The sequence below is a fragment of the Topomyia yanbarensis genome, chromosome 2 (assembly GCF_030247195.1).
Source record: "Topomyia yanbarensis strain Yona2022 chromosome 2, ASM3024719v1, whole genome shotgun sequence".
Lineage (NCBI taxonomy): Eukaryota > Metazoa > Arthropoda > Insecta > Diptera > Culicidae > Topomyia > Topomyia yanbarensis.
The window spans coordinates 350,782,444-350,803,025 of NC_080671.1; the positions used below are offsets into that span (position 1 = coordinate 350,782,444).

At 38.5% G+C, this 20,582-nt stretch overlaps 1 protein-coding gene across 1 annotated transcript; it reads left to right on the forward strand.

Annotated features, from left to right (window-relative positions):
* The first annotated feature begins 2,162 nt into the window (after positions 1–2,162).
* On the forward strand, positions 2,163–10,775 carry LOC131681449 (uncharacterized). The gene is made up of 4 exons (XM_058962241.1): positions 2,163–2,348; positions 9,841–9,960; positions 10,028–10,149; positions 10,284–10,775. The coding sequence occupies exons 1-4, from the start codon at positions 2,288–2,290 to the stop codon at positions 10,608–10,610; spliced, it is 630 nt and encodes a 209-aa protein (XP_058818224.1). The 5' UTR covers positions 2,163–2,287; the 3' UTR covers positions 10,611–10,775.
* The last annotated feature ends 9,807 nt before the right edge of the window (positions 10,776–20,582 follow it).

Genomic DNA, 20,582 nt, shown 5'->3' on the forward strand with positions numbered 1-20,582 from the left:
TTCGGGGAATAGATTTAAAACCACCTTAAATAACACAAAATGTTTAAAATTAAGAGAATTTACAAAGTGTGTTCATAAACACAATATCGCCCACAGCTTCTACAAAATATAATGTTTCGCAATAAAAACACATCGGATAATGCGTTTCACATTACTTGAGGTACACAACGAGAAACAGCGCGTTATGTCTAATAGTAACGGAGAAAAGGGGGTTCCGCCAACTTACCCCAACCGCCAACTAGCCCCGGGCTCCCCTACAATCTAGATTTTGGCTAAATTCTGATAGTATTTGAACCCATAAGCTGAATACTTCTCTATTGTTAAATAATAAACCTTAATTATGATCTTGAAACTTTCAAGTTATGGAGGTTTCATTCGAGTACAAAAGTTTCATCATCTATACCAGCGATTCTCGACCTGGGGTCTGCGGGCCCCAAAAGGGCCGTGAGGTCGTTGCTGGGAGCCCGCGAAGAAAAATATATTTTTCGAGTGCATATCGAAATTATAGGTTTGTTTTGTAACAAACTAAAAATAACATATTGATAGCATACAAAATCGATATTTATCCGAGGGGTCCGCAGTAACCCCGGGTGATTTCTAAGGGGTCCGTGGTACGAAAAAGGTTGAGAAACGCTGATCTATGCCATTCAGTACTGACCTCATTCAACACGTTAGTCTAACCAGAAAGTTTTCCAGAACAACCTAAAACACGTGGTTCAAAGTGGCCATGTTTATATAGAAGACGACAAAATAAAGATATTACTTCATGATTTGGCATACCGTGCTAGCCTCAGTTTCATTAAATACACCTCGCAAACAAGTAAGTGAGTCAAAATTTCCCAAAAGGGTTACCATAAAAGGACCACCCCACACACCGATTAAGCGAAAACAGCTGACAGTCTAACCTAAAGCAAGATATTAGATGCAAGAGATTATTCAGCAGGTCTATAAATACGAAAACGCACTTGATTTATTATTTTTTGTTTCCTACAACAATCTGCAATTGCAACATTTTCATTTTTTAAATTTTCAATGAATTTTAAAAGAGATTCTTCCATTAATTGTTATATACGTTATATACGGAATAAATGTCGTTTGAAAATGCGACAAAAGCTACGATAGCCATTTTGGTCCAAGTGGGTTAGGGGTAACGCCAGCTGTTTACGCCTTGAATCCGTTGTTTAAAACTCGTGCGCGGCGTCGTTCGACGTGGAATAACTACGAATTAATTATGGAATTTGCGTTTCGACTACATCTCATCGGAATCTGGTACTGACTTAGTGACAGGACTAAGCTAGCGACGAATTGGCGCTAGCTCTAAAAGTGAACACACGATTTGTGTTTTTGAGCAAAACCCATCAAGAGACTGAAAAATGGTTACCCATGCTTTGGAATAGTTTCGGAACACCCCGTTTTTTTCGATCGTAGAAATATAAGATAAGATTATCAGGTATGCATGTGAAATTAGTGTTTAGTTGAACTGAATTGAATTATCAAATTTCAACTGCCTATACCATTTTACCTTCTACACAGTCATTTTATCTACAGTTACAATAAATGTTATGAATATGTTTGCGCTTCCCCTCGTAAAGGGCACATAGCGCATGTGTTCGGAGGAAAACCAAACAATACAGTCCGAGTCAATATATGTATTCGGTTCCGTTGGAGATAGATCAAACATAGGCGTGAAAGACCAAACTTGACTAGCCATGTACTTGAGGGTAAACAGTCCACTTTGGTGTACCGTCAGACGATTTAAGTTTCGCATGTCTTGTTAAATAGTTTCATTTCTTATTGTTGATTTCTTTATGTGTTGATATTTGCTAATTTTGTTCTATAATTTTTTGTTCAAAATTTATTCTATTGACAAATCGGGTCGAGTTCGGGTACAGTTTTTTTCAAAATCATAAATCATAATTTTCAGCTTGGGACGGGTTAGATTTTAAATATCAATAAATCTTCACGCTCGGGATAGAGCAACATGAAGCCCGACACACTATCTCACCAGGTCGGAAAATACTACAATGTATAGTCTACCCTATTCTGACCGGGTGGCTTCATCGATTCTATACCGTTTGTTTATCTCTGGTCGACTTAAGCATTTGTTGAGATAAGATAAATAGGCCGAAAATATAAATTACACCCAGCGGTTTGCTTCAATATTCAACCCGTCAATCGCGTCAGTTGAGTGAAAATTCGCGACTGAAAGCAAGCCCAACGCAGTATCCGGAGCAAATAAATTGCATAATATTCAAATCCTAGTGTGTCCGAAGTGCAGTGCAGTGAAATGAAAAATCTTCTGATAGCTGTTATCCTGGCTGGTCTAGCAGCTGTATCAGTGAGCGCAAGTAAATAACAAGTGTTTTTCTATTATTTGGTTCCATTTTCATCGGCATAAATTTTTTTGGATAGATTCGCATATAATAGTTGACCACGCGGTGCGGTTCGAGCAGTCCACAAATGACAAACTTTTGTCTCGCTACCTGACTGCCAAAAAAAGCAGACTTATCATCGGATTAACACCGAAAATATTTTTTTTCATGCACCGAAATGAATTGTAAAAACATCTAATTCTATCGTGCCGCATAGAAGATAGCATAAACCAGAAATCAATCAGCCAGCGGATCTGTTGCTAAAGACTCAATTTTATCATCAGAATAACCACGTGTTTCGAGTTTCATTTATATATGATCACTTTGGAACTAGATTAGAATTTTTTTTTTCTACTGGAACTTAGGTGGAAAAGTTATTACCAACAATACGAGTATATGTTCCTTGTATTGCTTGTGTGAACGAGTATGTGTTCTTCACAGAAAAGGTTTTATCCCTTATCAGTTCTTACCAAAATGTGGATAGAACCGCCACATAATAAGGTCGCGCCTGACGGCTAATCGTTATCGGAAACCGGAGTCACTGATAATTATCGAATGTTTCCGTATTATATATTACTATATGTAATACACACCCATGATGACTTCATTGCTCCAAAAAATTTGCCGGTTTTATTGTAATAACAGTGGCGTCATCAGTTGCGTTTAGCGAGCAACCAATGCTATCGTTTTGATCAAGAAGAATTCTTCATTCAATTAATAATAATTCTTCAGTAGGTACAAATATTCTCCACACTTACGTTAAAACCCTAACGGGGAATGATCGCCAAGGATCTAGAATCTATTGTATCCCAAGATTTTGGGGATTGATGCGCGAACTTATGTTCGAGGCAGATTGTATTCTATATGATACAACATAGTTAAATCTTCTACTCACGAGTATGCAAATCACTTCCCGTTTCTGTTATTGATTTTAATAAGTCGTCTATAACTAATGACCACAGAAAGGACCGTAAAACTCCTCCTTGAGGTCGTTCCTTGTGTGTTTTCATGTTCAGAATCGCGTTTCCTAGCGTGGTATTTATTGGAAGGTTGGGTAAAGTATCCAGTATGAATACTGAATAGCAGCAAGTTCTTTGACGTAAACAGCCCCTTGCACAAGGGGAGGGTTTTGGGGGTTCAAACCCCTCTCATGAGGGTTTGGAATTACTTTTGAATTGCGTAGTAGTTCGTAGTTGCTACTTCGTGATTGACCAGAACAAGCGAGATTGCACAGAGAATCAACAAATGGACCTGAGAATTCTATACTTTGAAATGCCAATGACGGCGCCGGACACGTCCTTACAATCATCAGGAAAGGCAAAGATGTTAGTGTTACAAACTTTATTATGGAGACCGTGTATTCCTCTGCATCTCCACGTTTGCACTAGAAGAAGTTTTTGTTGGTAGAAGGGGGTAAAGAGTTACCCGAATCTGGATTCACTTTGATAAGTGATAGAATCTATGCAACTTTCAGAATTATTATCATGCGTTTATTGCTCTGGACAGCCGGCTGCCGAGAATTTATGATAGATTTATCGTTTGCTGAATTAAATTGGAAATGCTCGGTTTGTAAAAAAAGCAACTTCAGCTCCGGACTGCCGACAATTGGGAGCGTTGCTTATGTTTAATTGAATCAAACGGTATGTGAACGATTTTCTTATTTCTTGTTACTTTATTGTGGCGAAACACGACATTCCAAAAACAATACAAAGTCATGAAAAGCGATTACCTTTAGTGTCTCGAGACATTTGTCGAAACAGATATGGTAATACCTATGGAACTGAAGATTTCATAATACAAGTATCATTTATCGTGTATAAACTTTGGTATTTATATAGCAAATAAAATGACAATTATACATTGGTTTCTTTCTCCGCGAACAATTGAATAAAGTTACGATTGTTATGTTTTCATTATTCGCGTCTTTATCAAGCTGACTGAGGTGCATTTCAATCGGTATAAGCACTACCGAAATACATGAAACGACAAGCTTTGTATGTCGAATATACAACCGATGACGCTAACTTTTTAACAAATGAAGAAAGATGGTTAACATAACAATAATATAGTACATGCACACTTCAATGCATATGAAAGTATTCAATACAATGAGAACAATTAATTGAATATATTTATTGGACTAAAAGCAGGCAGATGAATATGACAATAAAATATGTTCTTCGTGCTGATATGACTGCTGCAAATTGGTAACTTGCTTCTGATTCTTCTCGTGAACAGTCAATTCTCAACCCTCATACCTGATTCAAGTCATCATTTCACTCAGACAAAATCATGCGTATTCCCCACGTACATAAAATGCCCAGTGGACTAATTTCCTAGTTGGGCAAATAAACTGGAAACAGACAAAGAAATAAGTTTGATCAGTTCAAAGAAATGCAATTGGCATCAGCCGGCGGATACATTTTCCCTTGCATTGCCATCAAATCAAAGAACATTCAAATTACATACGACATACGAAATATGTGCAAATCTGAATATAATAGAATGAAGTCTACTTAGTTATTTGCAATAAAAAAGGATTGGAAAAATTAATTGCATACCCAAGGCGGTTCATTTTCAAAGATAGCACTCTTGATGAATCACTTTATAAAGTAGGTGATAAGGGACGCTTACAAAAATAGCTGATCACCGCCCAAAATGTCATTTGAGTTCGGTCATTCTAGCCACAAGTTATGAGAGTGGCTTTAAAAGGATGCAAGTCAAGTTGGTCGGCACCGCTGGATCGGTTCACGGCTCGGCAAGTTTCGATATTAACAACAGTAGTGAGTAGATCAGTTACACAGCAAAGGTCGGTGAACGAGCTAGCAAGAGTAATTAAAGAAGAAAATAACTAACGAACAAACAACACGAACTCGAAGAAAATCGACATATTATTGTCTAGTGAAATTTGACAGTAGGACATTTCTGCTCCAGAGTGGCTGATATCTAAACGGGAGAAATTCCGCCGTCAAGAAACTCTCAGCACCAACTAGTAGATAATTGGGAACGAGTATCACCAAGTAGGATAAAAAACCCCGGCGAAGATAGTTGTAAAGAGATGGAAGCCGTTATTTTTGGCTTCTCTGGATCAGTTCGCGTTTCAACAGGTTTTTGCAGCTGACCTGATTAAGTCAGTTATACCACGAAGGTTGGACAGCAAGCAAGAAACAGCATCAATGGAAAATACGAACGATTAACACCAAATAAAAAGAGCACAATACCTCCTGAAGTAATACCTAACGATGGCCTCGGAAGGGTGAGGGTTGGGAGGATCATGAGGTGTAGGTTTAGTTGGTAGGCTCACTACATACTACCACAGTAAGAATCAGACACTGCCATGAACCAGCAGGCTGCGGTAGCTGATCCAGATAATTTCCCGATAACAACCATTGTCCGAATTTGTTGAGCCAAGTCGACACAAGACTCAACCCTCTGGGACTCTTCAACGTTTGAGGGATTCTATACCTTCCCTATATAATAAAAGAAAACATCAAAACCCCTCCCTTGACTATTTTCTACGCAAGGGTCTGGATGTAAATATTGGATCATTGCGTTTGAATGAGGTTTTGATTGAATATACCGAAACCAGTGGAGCCGTCAAGACTTATTCGTCGGTGTAAAACATCTTGTTGCAGTCGACTTCTAGAAATTTACTATAATGTTTGGAATCTCTTGCGAACGTATGTGATATGGGTTTCCACGAATCTTATCTATCCTGGATCAGTTGAACAATACAGTTGAATCCCAGAAGCATGAGAGAGATTGACACGGTTGGGATAATACAAAGAAGAATTGATAATTTGTGCCATGTAATCGAAGTACAAGGACATAAATCGGGTATGGAGATTGAGCTCGACAACTCCTTTGACATTTATAACGGGCCAATGGGTTCAAGATATCGCATCGAAAGAGAAATCGATATGAATGGTCCCAAAATCGATTTGTTAGTAGTAGGACGCCTGCCAGCACTTCCAAACTTATTACATAAATTCAACAAGCGTCTCATGGCAGAGTCTGGCAGATTTTTCAACAAATTGAATGTGATTCTGTCTGGCTCTGGGGCTTTATTGTTTCATGATAAGAGGGCAAGTAAGAGCTTCACCATAGAGAAAGGTGTTTTGTTCGCGCAATCGTAGCGGGACGCAGCGCGATATATCTTCTATTCCGGGGCGGAATCCGGACAAATCTTCTAGGGGAAATCGAATATGCAACGGTTTAAATATTCCACGCTCTCATTAGTTGTTTCGTATACGTCGGGCTGTGCCCCAAAGTGTGCTCATAGATGTTTTTTCGTTAATCCACCAATGAACTGGTGCCAGTAGCCACGTTTCTTGGCTTTCATCAAACTCTTCATTCGCTTTTCGAACGTCGCATACTGTCCTCGATGGCGGAGTGGTTAACGCACCCAACCAGAGACTGGGAGATCGCAGGTTCGATTCCTGCTTGAGGACATATCTTTTCTCGGTGTTTCCAATAAAAAGGTGAATTTTCACCATTTTTTCATTGCTCATCGTTCCAGTCATTCTTTCTCTGTCTGTTTTTCAGTGGACACGTTCATAAAAATCCTTAAGAAAGAAAAAAAAAACAAAGACACACGTCAAAACAAAGGAATGTACAAACAATACCATATCTTGAACCAAACCCATTGAAACTGGGGATGAAAGAGTAAGGAGGGATTGAAAAAGGTACCCGTGAATGTCTGTTAACAAATTATCCTTCACCGCAATCGAAAAGTGAACTTCCTCCAAACTTGCTTGCATTCGATAAGTATTGAGACACGAAGACTCTATAAAATGAGTCGAAGCATTTGTTTAAGAGAGAGAGAGAGAGAGAGAGAGAGAGAGAGAAAGAGCACTTCCGCGATTGTGCTTTTTTCTTTGATTATTATCAAAAATTTTACCCATTGTTGAGAGATTAGAAGAAGCACGCTGTTCGGAACTGTCGTTATTCACACCTGATGTGGGAAGTGGCTCAATGTGAGATACACCAAAAATCCGAAAAGGAGTGGAAATGATCTGTACCCATTAACGATTTGATCAAAATGAGTGGAAATAATCATTCTAGCAAGATCCACACAATTAAATCCAGTTTTGTAATACAACTTACTCCAAATTGAATGATTACACAGTGGCACTGAAAGAAGGTGCTACATCTAGACGCCTAAATGATCAAAGACGTATGTACTTATAATTAGATAATGGAGGGTCGAGCTCGTTGGGTACATGCCAGTTTGCCAACTCATGCGTAATACCATCAGAGCAGAGAGTTACATTTAACACCTCTTATCTACCTGATCGTGCAAATGTTAGACAATGTCCTATATTAAGTCTACGCAAATTTGAAATATCTAAGTATGCCATCAATTCGGTGCCCCCAAAATTAATATCCAAGCTTCCTCAAATGATCTGGCAGGCATTTGCATCACCGCCGATTATAAGTGGAAACCTTTTCTGCCACAGTATGGTACAACCCCATTGAAATCATCAGAAGGGATATGCCGAATAATAGACTTTATTTCTAAAATACGATGATAGTTATCCAGAGAAACGATCACGCTGGATGCTTCATTAACAGAACACTTAAGCAGACCAATCGTATTCACAAAGACGAGGTTTCTTATAGCGCGGATAGGAGATTGGTGATTGGAAGCCGTGCTTTGTTGAATCAGTCCGTGGAATTAAGCGAAACCTTCCAGCTGCATGCGACTGACGGGATTAATTGTCGAGTGCAGAGGATTGGTGTAAGTGTGCCTGCAATGAAATAGCCTCAAAACTTAAACTATTATCCTCAGCAATCCAGCAGAAGGCGAGTGCGGTGGACACCGCATTAAGAACTCCTCCACTACGACGCACAGAAGAGTATTCGTATTAAAAAGCTGGCCAAAAGTATTAATATATTTTGCTCTACGTAAACAATCCGGTAATGAATAAAATGTGCTAAGAAGTTTTCATATGAAATTATATTGTAATTATGTTTGTATGCATCTTAAAGTTCGGTTCCAACTTTCTGCAACAATGATTCGAAAGCGTTGTTCCGTGCAAAGAAGACCGTTATGCTGCGCGTGACTTGTGTTGCGTCTATTTAGTTCAAAACGTTGTATCTTTTACAATATTTGGAATATACCGCTCAAATTTTGCACAGATATTCTCTGAAAGTAGAATAATTGTATAAAAATATTGAAAAAGCAGTCAATTCTGAAATTGCATAAATAAGTAGTATGAAACTGAATAATATATCGTTTTGTAAGATGCCTATTAAACACAAAATGGTAAAAAGTGGCAGCAATTGATTCACTTACTGGGACACTGATTTATTTAATGGTATTGAAATTTGAGGTGAGAAATAGTGCGAACATAAATAAAGATCACCTTATAATACCAACATATTTGGGAAATATTGCACAATATATTTAGCTCAATTATAACTGTCATATTCATTGATATATGCGGTTAATTTCGATTTTCGAATGTACATACCAATGGATTTAGCAGATACTTTAAGACTAGCCGATAGATAATACTGGTTCTTGGATAAATGAAAGTAAATATCTTGACTTTTTTGACGAGAATTTATCGCTTTTATTTTATTTTAACTCTGATGGCTACTGCTGGATGCAAATGAAATAAATAAATCAAACAAGGCCTCCAAATTGTGTAGTAGCTATCCAGGACACCAGTCATGTATGATTAGAAGCTATTGCACGAGTTTGAAGTTTTCGCTTTTGGTCAGCTTTTTGGGTAAAATACTCCTCTGTGCGACGTATGTGCAGGATAAACAGTGTAACTATCACTAAAAAACTGCAGCAACGTGTTTATATTCGTTATCGCAACGTTTCACTCCAATTTGAAATTCAATTCGGAGATGCAGCAGAGAGCGATTAGTTGGTAAATATTTGTACTCAAGGCCAACATGCGGTCTCAGACATGGTCAAGTTTTACAATGATTTAATGTACATTGAAAAGTAGACGCATTAAATTTTCGTCAAAACTGATTATACCAGCAGTGATATAAGTTTCATACGGCCCCGAAATCGCCGATATTACGTCTTATCTTGAATTGTTTTGTAACCACTCTCTTTGAATTAGGGAAACCTCCTGATATCTTCTCCTACCTCGTCTGTTGTCTTAGCCATGGAAACGATGAATTTAATGGTTTCAGTTTGCACATTAGAACCTCTATACAAAATAAATGGAACTCAATAATGCAATCAAACATTGAAACCAGAATTTCTGTATAAATTAACTTATCCGCTATTTTAGTAAACCTATAGTAATAAAAGATTCAAATTCTCCTGCATTTATTTTATATTGCAGCACTTGAACCATTAGCGAAAAATTCAGTATCAAGTTTTGTCCCCGAGTGGTCTAGAGACTTGAGCGAAGGGCACATCACTTTGATTCGGTGTATCACATTGACTCACTTTGAAACCCAGTGATTAGTTCATGTCAACTTACTATACCTTTTTCAGATTCATGCTTCGTTTGCTCCACAAAAACAACCCAGAACTGCCTCTATCCTGATATGAACATCCTAATGCGAGATTGCAATTCAGTTGCTAATAACTTCACCTGTTATTCCCGCATTGTGGGTAAGTGTTTATCATTGGTTCCATCAAATGCAATTTCAGTGATACATTTAAAAATCTTTCTCCGTAGACCGTGAAATCGAACGAGGCTGTTCGTCCGCTTTGAGTCGCGAGGACTTCGCCAACTGTAACGACGCAACCAATTGCGAGCTTTGCTACGACGTAGTGAACCAGGGCAGGTGCAACGGTGCGGTAAGTTTACATTATTACACTGCCCTACCGACACCGGTGAAATTGGCTCCTAGATTTGATCGTAGGGATTAGACCTCTTACATAAAGCTGAACGAGTATAAAAGTAACTTCACCGTGAACTTACTTTCTTGCAGGTTTTTCCGAGTCACAGACTTCACTGTCACCAGTGTGCCGGTCATGTCAATGATACCTGCGGCCAGGAAATCCAAACTACTGCTCAGTTGTGCCGCCTCTACACACCGGATGATCAGTGCTTTGTGAGTGTGGTCGGTGATCTTGTTGAACGTGGATGTTTGTCGGAAAGTGACTTCTGCAGGGTGGGTCAAACCTGCCACACGTGTGACGGTAACGGGTGCAACTACAAACACTACGATGCCGGAGCCATGAGTGTGATCATTTCTCTGAAAACCATTGCAATGGCTTTGTTGGCTGCGATGGTGTACGGTAGTTTTAAACAGTGATCAAAAAGTCTCGAAGGCCATTTTCATGCGATTTGAAATCAGATATTTATGTAGTACTAGTTATAAACTTTGAATGAAACTATTGACAAGCGTTTTACGAGTAGGATTAGAGGTTTCATTTTCTTGGAATAAAAGCTAATGCCAAGCTGAGGGCCGTCAATCTTTCTTCATTGAGTTTCAAATCATTAGAAATATTATTTTCATTGTTTTTCTCAAATAAACGAAGGCTATCAATAATTCTAACACTCGACCTTCCAGCGGTGTCAAGTTCTGGTTGGCAAAGTGTCATATACCAGCCAGATTCAGTACATCTGTGTTAAGCACAGCCATTTTTCCAAAAGCAGTACTCAAGCAAATCGTTATTTTTTGCAGCAAATTTTTTGCATGACCCGTATTTAGATTATCGTATCGATTGATTTAAATTCTTCTTTTGTAGTTTAATAAAGGTTTAATATCATTCTAACCACATTTTCACGATTTCAACGCAAATATTTCAACATGAAAATCAAGAATAAAATGACACGATAACGCATAGAGAAATTACGAAATAAATCGTAAGTAATCATGAAAATCGCTTTTGAAATCATGAATATTAATAACATTACTCCGCGTGAAAAATTTGAATTATCTCATGAATAAAATATAAAGATAACGCAAAAGGAAATCGTTCCTAGCCTCTTGAAACAATGTACATCGTTTAATTCTCGTTTTTTAGTCGAAATAATTAATATAAACTTGAGAATCTCAAAATTATGAACTATAATCCTAAGAAAACTGATCGTGTTCAAGAAACAACCATAGTAATCTAACAAATAAGAACTAGTTTTGTGGAAACCAAAATAATTTCAAGAAAGACAAAATTTATTATTCATGATTTCAGGAGTCTTATGTATTAGTTTGTCATACGTAGAGTAAATGCCAAATGGTTATTATTTTTCGATGCATAAGAATTTAGATCCAAGTAGTACAAGGGAAGTTATAGCGTTTTTCATCTTGCTCCCTTACGAGGGCCTGGGTATATACTTGAAACTTTTAACGCGATTATCTCGTAACTTCAACAATTAATAATATTTTTCCATGTTCTCAAGTTGATTTTACAAATTAGACATGGACTACGCTGGACGTATAACAAGTATTCGATATAAATATGGCTACATATCTTTAGACAATTTCAAACATTCCCTTTTTTAATGCACCTCGACGTATATAACCCCTTAAATTCACACACATTGAATTCACGCGGATCACATTTGATCTTTTTACAGATCAAAGGTAAACCGGTAAACATTAGGGCATTGCAAAAAAAATTTTTTTTTTTTGAATTCTCAAAGGCCCCCCCTCCCATATTGTGACAAATGTCAAAGTAAGCTCAGATGCCAAATTTCACATCATTTGGACAATTTTAGACCCCCGCCCACTTCGCTTGAAATTTTTTGAAATTGGTACTATGGGAAAATATGGAGGAAAAACACATTAAATGCTATAACTTTTGAAGTAGCAATCAGAAAATTAAAATTTATACCTCTTTTAGAAGGAAATAATCTTAGTATTTGAACGGAGATATATTTGTTTCTAGAAAAATACGGGAAAGTGGGGTACTGGGTCATTTTGGCCCCAAAATCCCCTTTTTTCATGATTTTTCTGCTCCGTGATGCAAATCATACATATTTTGTAGTTTTTCTAATGTAAAAAAATCTCAGAAATTGAACGGAACCCTTTTGATCTTAGTCCGAATACGAGAAGTTGGGGTTAAATGGCCTTTTGACATTCATATTAGACTTCATCATTTTCTCGTGAATATATCTCTATTATTCTTCACTCAATTTTCATAAACTATACCTTGTTGAACGTGGAAAATCCTTAGGATTATAACAAAAATAGATTCGTTACCGGTAAAATTCAGGAACATCAAATTATCTGACATATAGTGTCGATTTCATATTTTCATCATAAAATCGCACATATTAACTCCAATTAACAACAAAATTCTTATTTAATTTACTACTTTTAGTGTAAAATATGCTTAGAGATCACATGAGAAAAGTTTCATTGCTGGAAAAAGAGGGGAAGTTGAGGTATTAGGACAAATAATGAAAGAAAAAGGGATTTGTAGAGTAAATATCAAAAAGTTTGATGTTTCTGAATTTTATCTTTAACGTTTTTATTTTTGTTTTATTCCTCAGAATTTTACACGTTCAATAAGTTACATTTTATGAAAATTGATTGAAGAATAATAGAGATATATGCATGAGAAAATGATAAAATTTAATATGTCTGACAAAAAGCCCTATAACCCCAACTTCTCGTATTCGAACTAAGGTCAGAAGGGTTCCGTTCGATTTTTGAGATTTTTTCACATTAGAAAAACTACAAAATATGTATGATTTGCCTCACGGAGCAGAAAAATCATGAAAATAGGGGATTTTGGGGCCAAAATGACCCAGTACCCCACTTTCCCGTATTTTTCTAGAAACAAATATATCTTCACTCAAATATTGAGATTATTTCCTTTCAGAAGAGGTATAAATTGTAATTTTCTGATTGCTACTTTAAAAGTTATAGCATTTAATGTATTTTTCCTCCATATTTTCCCATAGTACCAATTTCAAAAAATTTCAAGCGAAGTGGGCGGGGGTCTAAAATTGTCCAAATGATGTGAAATTTGGCATCTGAGCTTACTTTGACATTTGTCACAATATGAGAGGGGGGGCCTTTGAGAATTCAAAAAAAAAAATTTTGCAATGCCCTAGTAAACATTCTAAAGATTTCGAGTGAACTAACGCAGATATATTCAGCTATGACAGATATCTCGAAAGCTCGTCCACTTAAGCTCAGAATAGTAATATCCTATCCAAATGACAGTTAGTGGTGACAAGTCTTTTATGAAGTACTACCGCGTCTACATCTCAGCTGACAAAGTTAAGATCTACGGAGTGGTTATCGATTCGAGCATGTCATACGTTGATCTACTGACCAAAACCATGACCAAGGGGCAACGAGCGAAAATTGTGAATGACAATCGACGACGGAATGAACATGTGTATGTGTATCGCTTCAAAATCGTACTTTGGCGAAATTGCTTGGTATTTGAATAAGTCTTTTCTGACAAGGATCGTCTGCCTTTTACTCTTGTATTGGGAATACTGAAAAGTGTGCCTAAAGGGTATACGGAACAAATTGCATCACAAGAAAACGTTCGTGAAAATTCAACGGATCGTTTTCATTTTTTCCTCATCTCGAAATTGACTTCCTTAGCCTTGCACTACTCCAGAATATCTTTCGAAAAATAGCACGAGGCGAAATCCGGCCATCGTGAGATCTCAGAAGTGGAAATAGACGCCAGAAATACATTTTCCCATTGATCGTTCCGTGGACCGAACGTGGTATTCCGCTTTCCACACGAGAAAATTGCCTACCAAAACAGGTATTTTTTTTACAATACAGGTATTTTTTACAGACTTAGACATCTTCTACTTTCTAACTTCCTCAGAGACGACGAACTTATGACAACCAGTGAAGAAAAGGAGCCCAGGAAGCTGTCGGAAATCTACTTTCACATGAATCTCTCCGTCCGTGCAAGATTTATTTCACATCAAAAAATTAGAATTTTATCGGTGACTTAATTTCAAACATGACGCAATTAAGCACCACGTAATCCTCGAAACGACAGATTAGTACTGATTTCTATATAATTTCAATTGAAATTAGTTCATTCGGTATGATACTTGTGGAAGCTTAAAAATAACGTCAAGGTGCAATAATATCCTGACTTAGGAGACCTAAATTGACATGATTTTTTCTAGGCGACATCATACCTTATTTTAATAACTTTCATAGGTGGTAACTTATGAAACCATTAAGCTTGTTTGCTTCACTATACAGGAGCAGATCCAGAAAAAAAATTCGGAAGTGGTCCAAAATTGCGATTTCAAAATTTTCATTATACAATACATAATATATAATAACTTCACTAATTTAAAATCAGTTTTGGTGGTCGAATCTGGTTTGGAATAATGTTGAGTTTAGAACGAATTTGAAATAGAAACTCTTTTCAATTTTTCTCAACAAGTTAAAAATTTTCGGGGGGGGGGGGGGGCTGGACCCCCAGACCCTTCCGCTGGATACGCCACCGTCAATGTAGTTCGGTATTTATCTTTCAATCTTGTGAAGGTCTTTTGAAGTTGAAGATCATATAATACAAAAAAGCTTCTATCGTAGTTTACTGTCCGGCATCATAAACACACATCAAATCCCTGATACACAAGACTGTACCCAATGCCATCGAAAAACTAAATTCTCGAGTACTTTTTCAAATGGACGTAAGTAACAATGAGAGATTCTCTTTGAGGTCTTTCTCTTCTGTTCATTACTCGGCCATTTCAACATTTACTACTCTACTCTTTGCATAATATTGTAGTAAAAACCGTCGGCTTTCGATATGTACTGGAAAATTAGTACAAAGTGTTGTAATGACGTCGTAATAAACGAAAGAGAAAGTAAACAAAGAGAGGCTCTCAATGTAACTTACGTCCATTTGAAAAAGTACTCGAGTAATGGTCTCTTAGCAATTGATATCTGTAATTTCGAGTTCTCATATTACCATCCCAAAAAAAGGCTTCAAATTTACTCCTAAATCTCCTTAGTCGCATCGCTTCGACTAATCGGTTATTTACTGCTCATTTCTAACAAAAAACCTGATTCGACTTGATCCGCTTCATGGCACAAAATGAGTACCTGTCTGGTATAAGGTTTTTGGCAATTGAGAGGGATATTTTTTTGGTTAATCAACTACCGCGACGCTGATTGACATTATTTCGAACGTCATAAACATGGCGTTGACTCCTGCCGTATGCGCACGTCTTGCGGCAATGTTAGCCAGCAGAGTATATTGGCATAACCACCTTACTTGGATTTCCCCGCAGCGTACTAAACTAATCGTTATGCGAAAGACATATTCCGATGACGTATCGTTTGTGGACTGGCATAAAACAAAAACCGAACAGATTATCATATACAGAACAGACAAATTGACAGTCTTAATGTGCAGCGGTAGCGCAAGTCATTGTAACTTAGATTGGAACCTGTGATGAATTCGTTTATTATTAGCACAATGGTTTCCTTTTACCCGGTAAGTGCGAGGAAAAAAGCACCGATAGCCATTCAACCAGACAAGTAGTCGAAATCGATTGGGAGCGCTTGTAACCGCATGCAGATTTGGTACCGTTGAAGCAAAAGTGCTGGATGAATGAATGATTAAAAATAAAGAATGCCAAATTGCTGTACATTTCATCATATTCTCTATTCAAGATAGAATTTGTTGAAAAATTGTTATAAATTATGGAGCTATGGCCTGTACCCCAAAAACGGTATTTTGATGTAAGACTACGTCTTAGTTTTTGATGTGAGGGAGAAATTCAACAAAAATGGTATGTATAAAAATGTATAAAATTACCCTAAGAAAAACTTTTTTATCGATAAGTTCTCCAACATGCAATCTATTCAAAATGTTTCTTTTCTCTTTAGATTTTGGTAACAAAGTACAAAAAAAAATTAAAAATAGGTTTTTTCGCAATTTTAATTTTTAACATAAATTTTTGTTTTTGTAAAAGATGACAATATTTTTTACAGTGTTTATTTTTTTGTGAAGAAGTATTCATTCCCAGTAACTCGTATTCAGATAGTTTTGCTGTATAAAATAGAGCAATTGAACAATAAAATTTTAATTCATGCACGTAGAAACGTCTACGCCCTATTGTACAATTACTCTTGTATCAAAATATTACAATTGCCACAGAAAATTTATGGAGATTTATAAACCGAACACAACTGCAAAGTTTCGTTCGAATGGACGATGGTCATATTATGCGGTCGGCCGGTTTCTCAGCACCAAGAAAATTTTCAATTTAAAAGCGCTTCAACCAATCAGAAGCATGGGAGAGAAACATCACGAGCCATGTCCGCGCTGGAGCTTTATTATTTTTCAAATATAGTATTTTTTTTTTTTTTTTCAATTCGTTTATTTGATAAGGCAGGTTTGCGTTAGCTTAAAGGTGCCAATTTTGTTATGTTTTACATTTTAAATTACTTAAAACTAGGGGCTTACATATTGATTTTTGAAATTAAACTAAGGCTAATTTATAGCTATACATATACACAAGGGGGTAGTATAATTTTCGTAAGATTAGAGGGGTCATTTAGTTTTTATGGCAATACGGTTTGACATTTTTAGCAATGAGATTATTGGAGCAAATAATGTTTAACTAAGGGGGAAATTTTTTACGACTATCTTAAAAGTAGAAATAATTAGAGGGCGTGATTAAATTTTGTAAAGATTCGGAGACATTAATTAGAGTTATTTTATGTGGTAGTAGAGTTGGGCATTTTCAACGAGATCATATAATATAATAGTTAAAACTAGAAAAGGCAAGAAGAGCTAAATGCTTCATGAAGATATTTGGGGGGGGGGAAGGGGTGTTACTTCTGTGTATAAGAGTCAGGGGAAGTAGGGTGGACAAACATGGCAGGGGGAGAACATTATTTCAGTTTCAGACTTCGGGAGATCAACGGATGGATTACAGAATCAGGGTGGTCTTCATCAGGAAGAATCCTGTACTGGGACGCCGGGTGGTCGTTCTCGAGATGGCAGGGGTTTCTCCAGACGATTTCGTAGTGCGGCTCAGATGTTGATCGGCTACATTTCGAGTTGTGCGTGTGATGTTCGTGCTTTAGATCCCGTGTTTGTTGGCTCATTCGACAGGGATGTTTTGTGTCGCCTTGGAGTCGCATCAAACCATCGTGGGTGTATGGTACAGGTGGAAGAGAGCGCTTCTGAGAATGATAAGGAAAAAGGGGCAGTTAAAGTTGGATATTGATGGTTTTTATGAAGGTGTATATAAGGGACATATAGAGGACATCGCGGCTTGCCAACACATCTCGAACCGGGACGTTGGGTGGTCTTCCTCGGGCCCGGAGGGTGTCCATAAGCCGAGACCTGGCGGAACTGTACTCGGTGCACGCCCAGACTATGTGCTCTATATCGTGATAACCGTCGCCACAAGCGCAGATACCACTCTCCACGAGCCCAATACGTCGGAGATGTGCATCCAGCGTGTAATGGTTCGCCATGAGTCGGGACATCACACGAATGAAGTCACGACCCACATCCATCCCCTTGAACCAAGGTTTCGTCGATACCTTAGGGACTATCGAATGTAGCCACCTTCCTAGCTCCCCATTGCTCCACGAGGTTTGCCAACTTTCGAGGGTTCTCTGATGAGTAATACTGAAAAATTCGTGGAAGCAAATTGGTCTTTCAAAAACGTCACCTTCAATGGCACCCACCTTAGCTAAGGAGTCCGCCTTCTCATTGCCCGGAATGGAGCAATGAGAAGGGACCCACACCAAGGTAATCTGGAAAGATTTGTCAGATAAAGCACTCAGTAGCTCCCGTATTTTCCCCAAAAAATACGAGGAATGCTTTCTATGTTTCATCGAGCGAATAGCGTCAATAGAACTCAGACTATCCGAGACGATGAAATAATGGTCTGCGGGTAATGTGTCAATGACTCCAAGGGTATACTGAATAGCAGCTAGTTCTGCGGCGTAAACTGAAGCAGGGTCACTGAGTTTGTAGGAGGCGGTGAACTTTTGATTAAAAATACCGAAGCCAGTGGACCCTTCGAGGTTTGATCCGTCAGTATAAAACATCTTAGAACAGTCGACTTCTCGGAATTTATTATAAAAAATATTTGGAACCACTTGTGGGCGTATATGGTCCGGAATTCCAATAATCTCATCTTTCATGGATGTGTCGAAGAAAACAGTAGATTCAGAAGTATTTATGAAATGCACACGGTTGGGATTGTAAGAAGAAGGATTAATATTTTGCGCCATGTAGTCAAAGTACAGGGACATAAAACGGGTCTGAGAATTGAGCTCAACAAGCCTTTCGAAATTTTCAATCACCAACGGGTTCAAGATATCGCATCGAATGAGAAATCGATATGAGAGTTCCCAAAATCGATTTTTCAGCGGGAGAACGCCCGACAGGACTTCGAGACTCATCGTATGGGTCGACTGCATGCACCCTAAGGCGATACGCAAACAACGATACTGAATTCTTTCGAGTTTGATTAAATGTATGTTCGCGGCGGATCGAAAGCAGAAGCATCCGTATTCCAGTACCGACAGTATCGTTGTTTGATACAACCTAATTAGGTCTCCTGGGTGGGCACCCCACCACGTTCCGGTTATTGTACGAAGAAAGTTGATCCTTTGCTGGCATTTCTGTTTCAGATACCGAATATGGCATCCCCAAGTACCTTTCGAGTCGAACCAGACCCCTAGATATTTTACTGTGAAGACCTGAGCTATAGTTTGACCCATTAATAGAAGCTGTAGTTGTGCTGGTTCACGCTTCCTAGAAAATACAACTAGCTCAGTTTTCTCCGTGGAGAATTCGATACCCAGCTTAATAGCCCATGCAGACAAATTGTCCAAGGTATTCTGTAATGGTCCTTGTAGATCGACAGCTTTGGGTCCCGTAACAGACACCACGCCATCGTCTGCAAGTTGTCTTAACGTGCAGGAATTGTCAAGACATTCATCAATGTCGTTGACATAGAAATTGTATAAAAGGGGGCTTAGACATGAGCCCTGGGGAAGGCCCATGTAGCTAAATCGTGATGTCGATAAGTCACCATGCGAAAAATGCATGTGCTTTTCCGACAACAAGTTTAGTAAAAAGTTGTTTAAAGTCGCTGAAAGACCATGCTGGTGCAGCTTCTCTGAAAGAATATTGATAGAAACTGAATCAAAAGCCCCCTTAATATCTAGGAACACTGATGCCATCTGCTCTTTACTAGCATAGGCCATTTGAATTTCGGTTGAGAGCAACGCAAGACAATCATTCGTCCCTTTGCCTTTGCGAAAGCCAAATTGTGTATCTGACAGTAAGCCATTTGCTTCGACCCAATTGTCGAGGCGGGATAGGATCATTTTCTCGAACAACTTCCGGATACAAGATAGCATTGCGATCGGTCGATACGAATTGTGGTTGGAGGCTGGTTTTCCTGGTTTTTGGATGGCGATGACCTTCACTTGCCTCCAATCGTGTGGGACAATGTTAGCCTCAAGAAACTTATTAAATAAGTTCAACAAGCGTCTCTTGGCAGAGTCTGGCAGATTCTTCAACAAGTTGAATTTGATTCTGTCTGGCCCTGGAGCTTTATTGTTACACGACAAGAGAGCAAGTGAGAACTCCACCATCGAAAAAGGTGTTTCGTTCGCGTTATCGTGACGGGACGCGGCGCGGTAGATCTTCTGTGCTGGGGCGGAATCCGGACAAACCTTCTTGGCGAAATCGAATATCCAACGGTTTGAATATTCCACGCTCTCATTAGTACTGTTTCGATTTCGCATACGTCGGGCTGTTCCCCAAAGAGTGCTCATCGATGTTTCTCTCGTTAATCCGTCGACGAACCGGCGCCAATAACCGCGTTTTTTGGCTTTCATCAAACTCTTCATTCGCTTGTCTAACGTCGCGTACTGTCGAAAACTAGCGGGTAACCCGTCGTTCCGGAAGGTCTTAAACGCGGCGGCCTTCTCTGCGTACACGTCTGAGCACTCTTTATCCCACCAGGGATTGGGAGAACGTTTTTGTATGTTCGCGCCGGGTACTGGCTTAGTCTGAGCTTGATTCGCGCTGTCGAGAATCAAGCCAGCCAAAAAGCTGTACTCTTCCTCCGGAGGAAGTTCTTGAGTAGATTCGATGTTGTCGGATATCGCGGCAGCATAGCTCTTCCAATCGATATTTCGTGTGAGGTCATACGAAATATTGATTGTTTCCAATGGCCTTGAGCCGTTATTGATTGAGACTATGATCGGCAGATGGTCGCTACCGTGGGGATCAGGGATTACCTTCCACGCGCATTCTAACTTTAGCGAGGTCGAGCAAAGGGATAAATCTAATGC

Excerpts from the sequence above, each read along its gene's own strand:
- LOC131681449 (XM_058962241.1), top strand. The coding sequence starts at position 2,288 with ATGAAAAATCTTCTGATAGCTGTTATCCTGGCTGGTCTAGCAGCTGTA. Across the intron at positions 9,961-10,027 it reads CTGTTATTCCCGCATTGTGG|ACCGTGAAATCGAACGAGGC; the intron begins GTAAGTGTTTAT and ends CTTTCTCCGTAG. Across the intron at positions 10,150-10,283 it reads AGGGCAGGTGCAACGGTGCG|GTTTTTCCGAGTCACAGACT; the intron begins GTAAGTTTACAT and ends ACTTTCTTGCAG.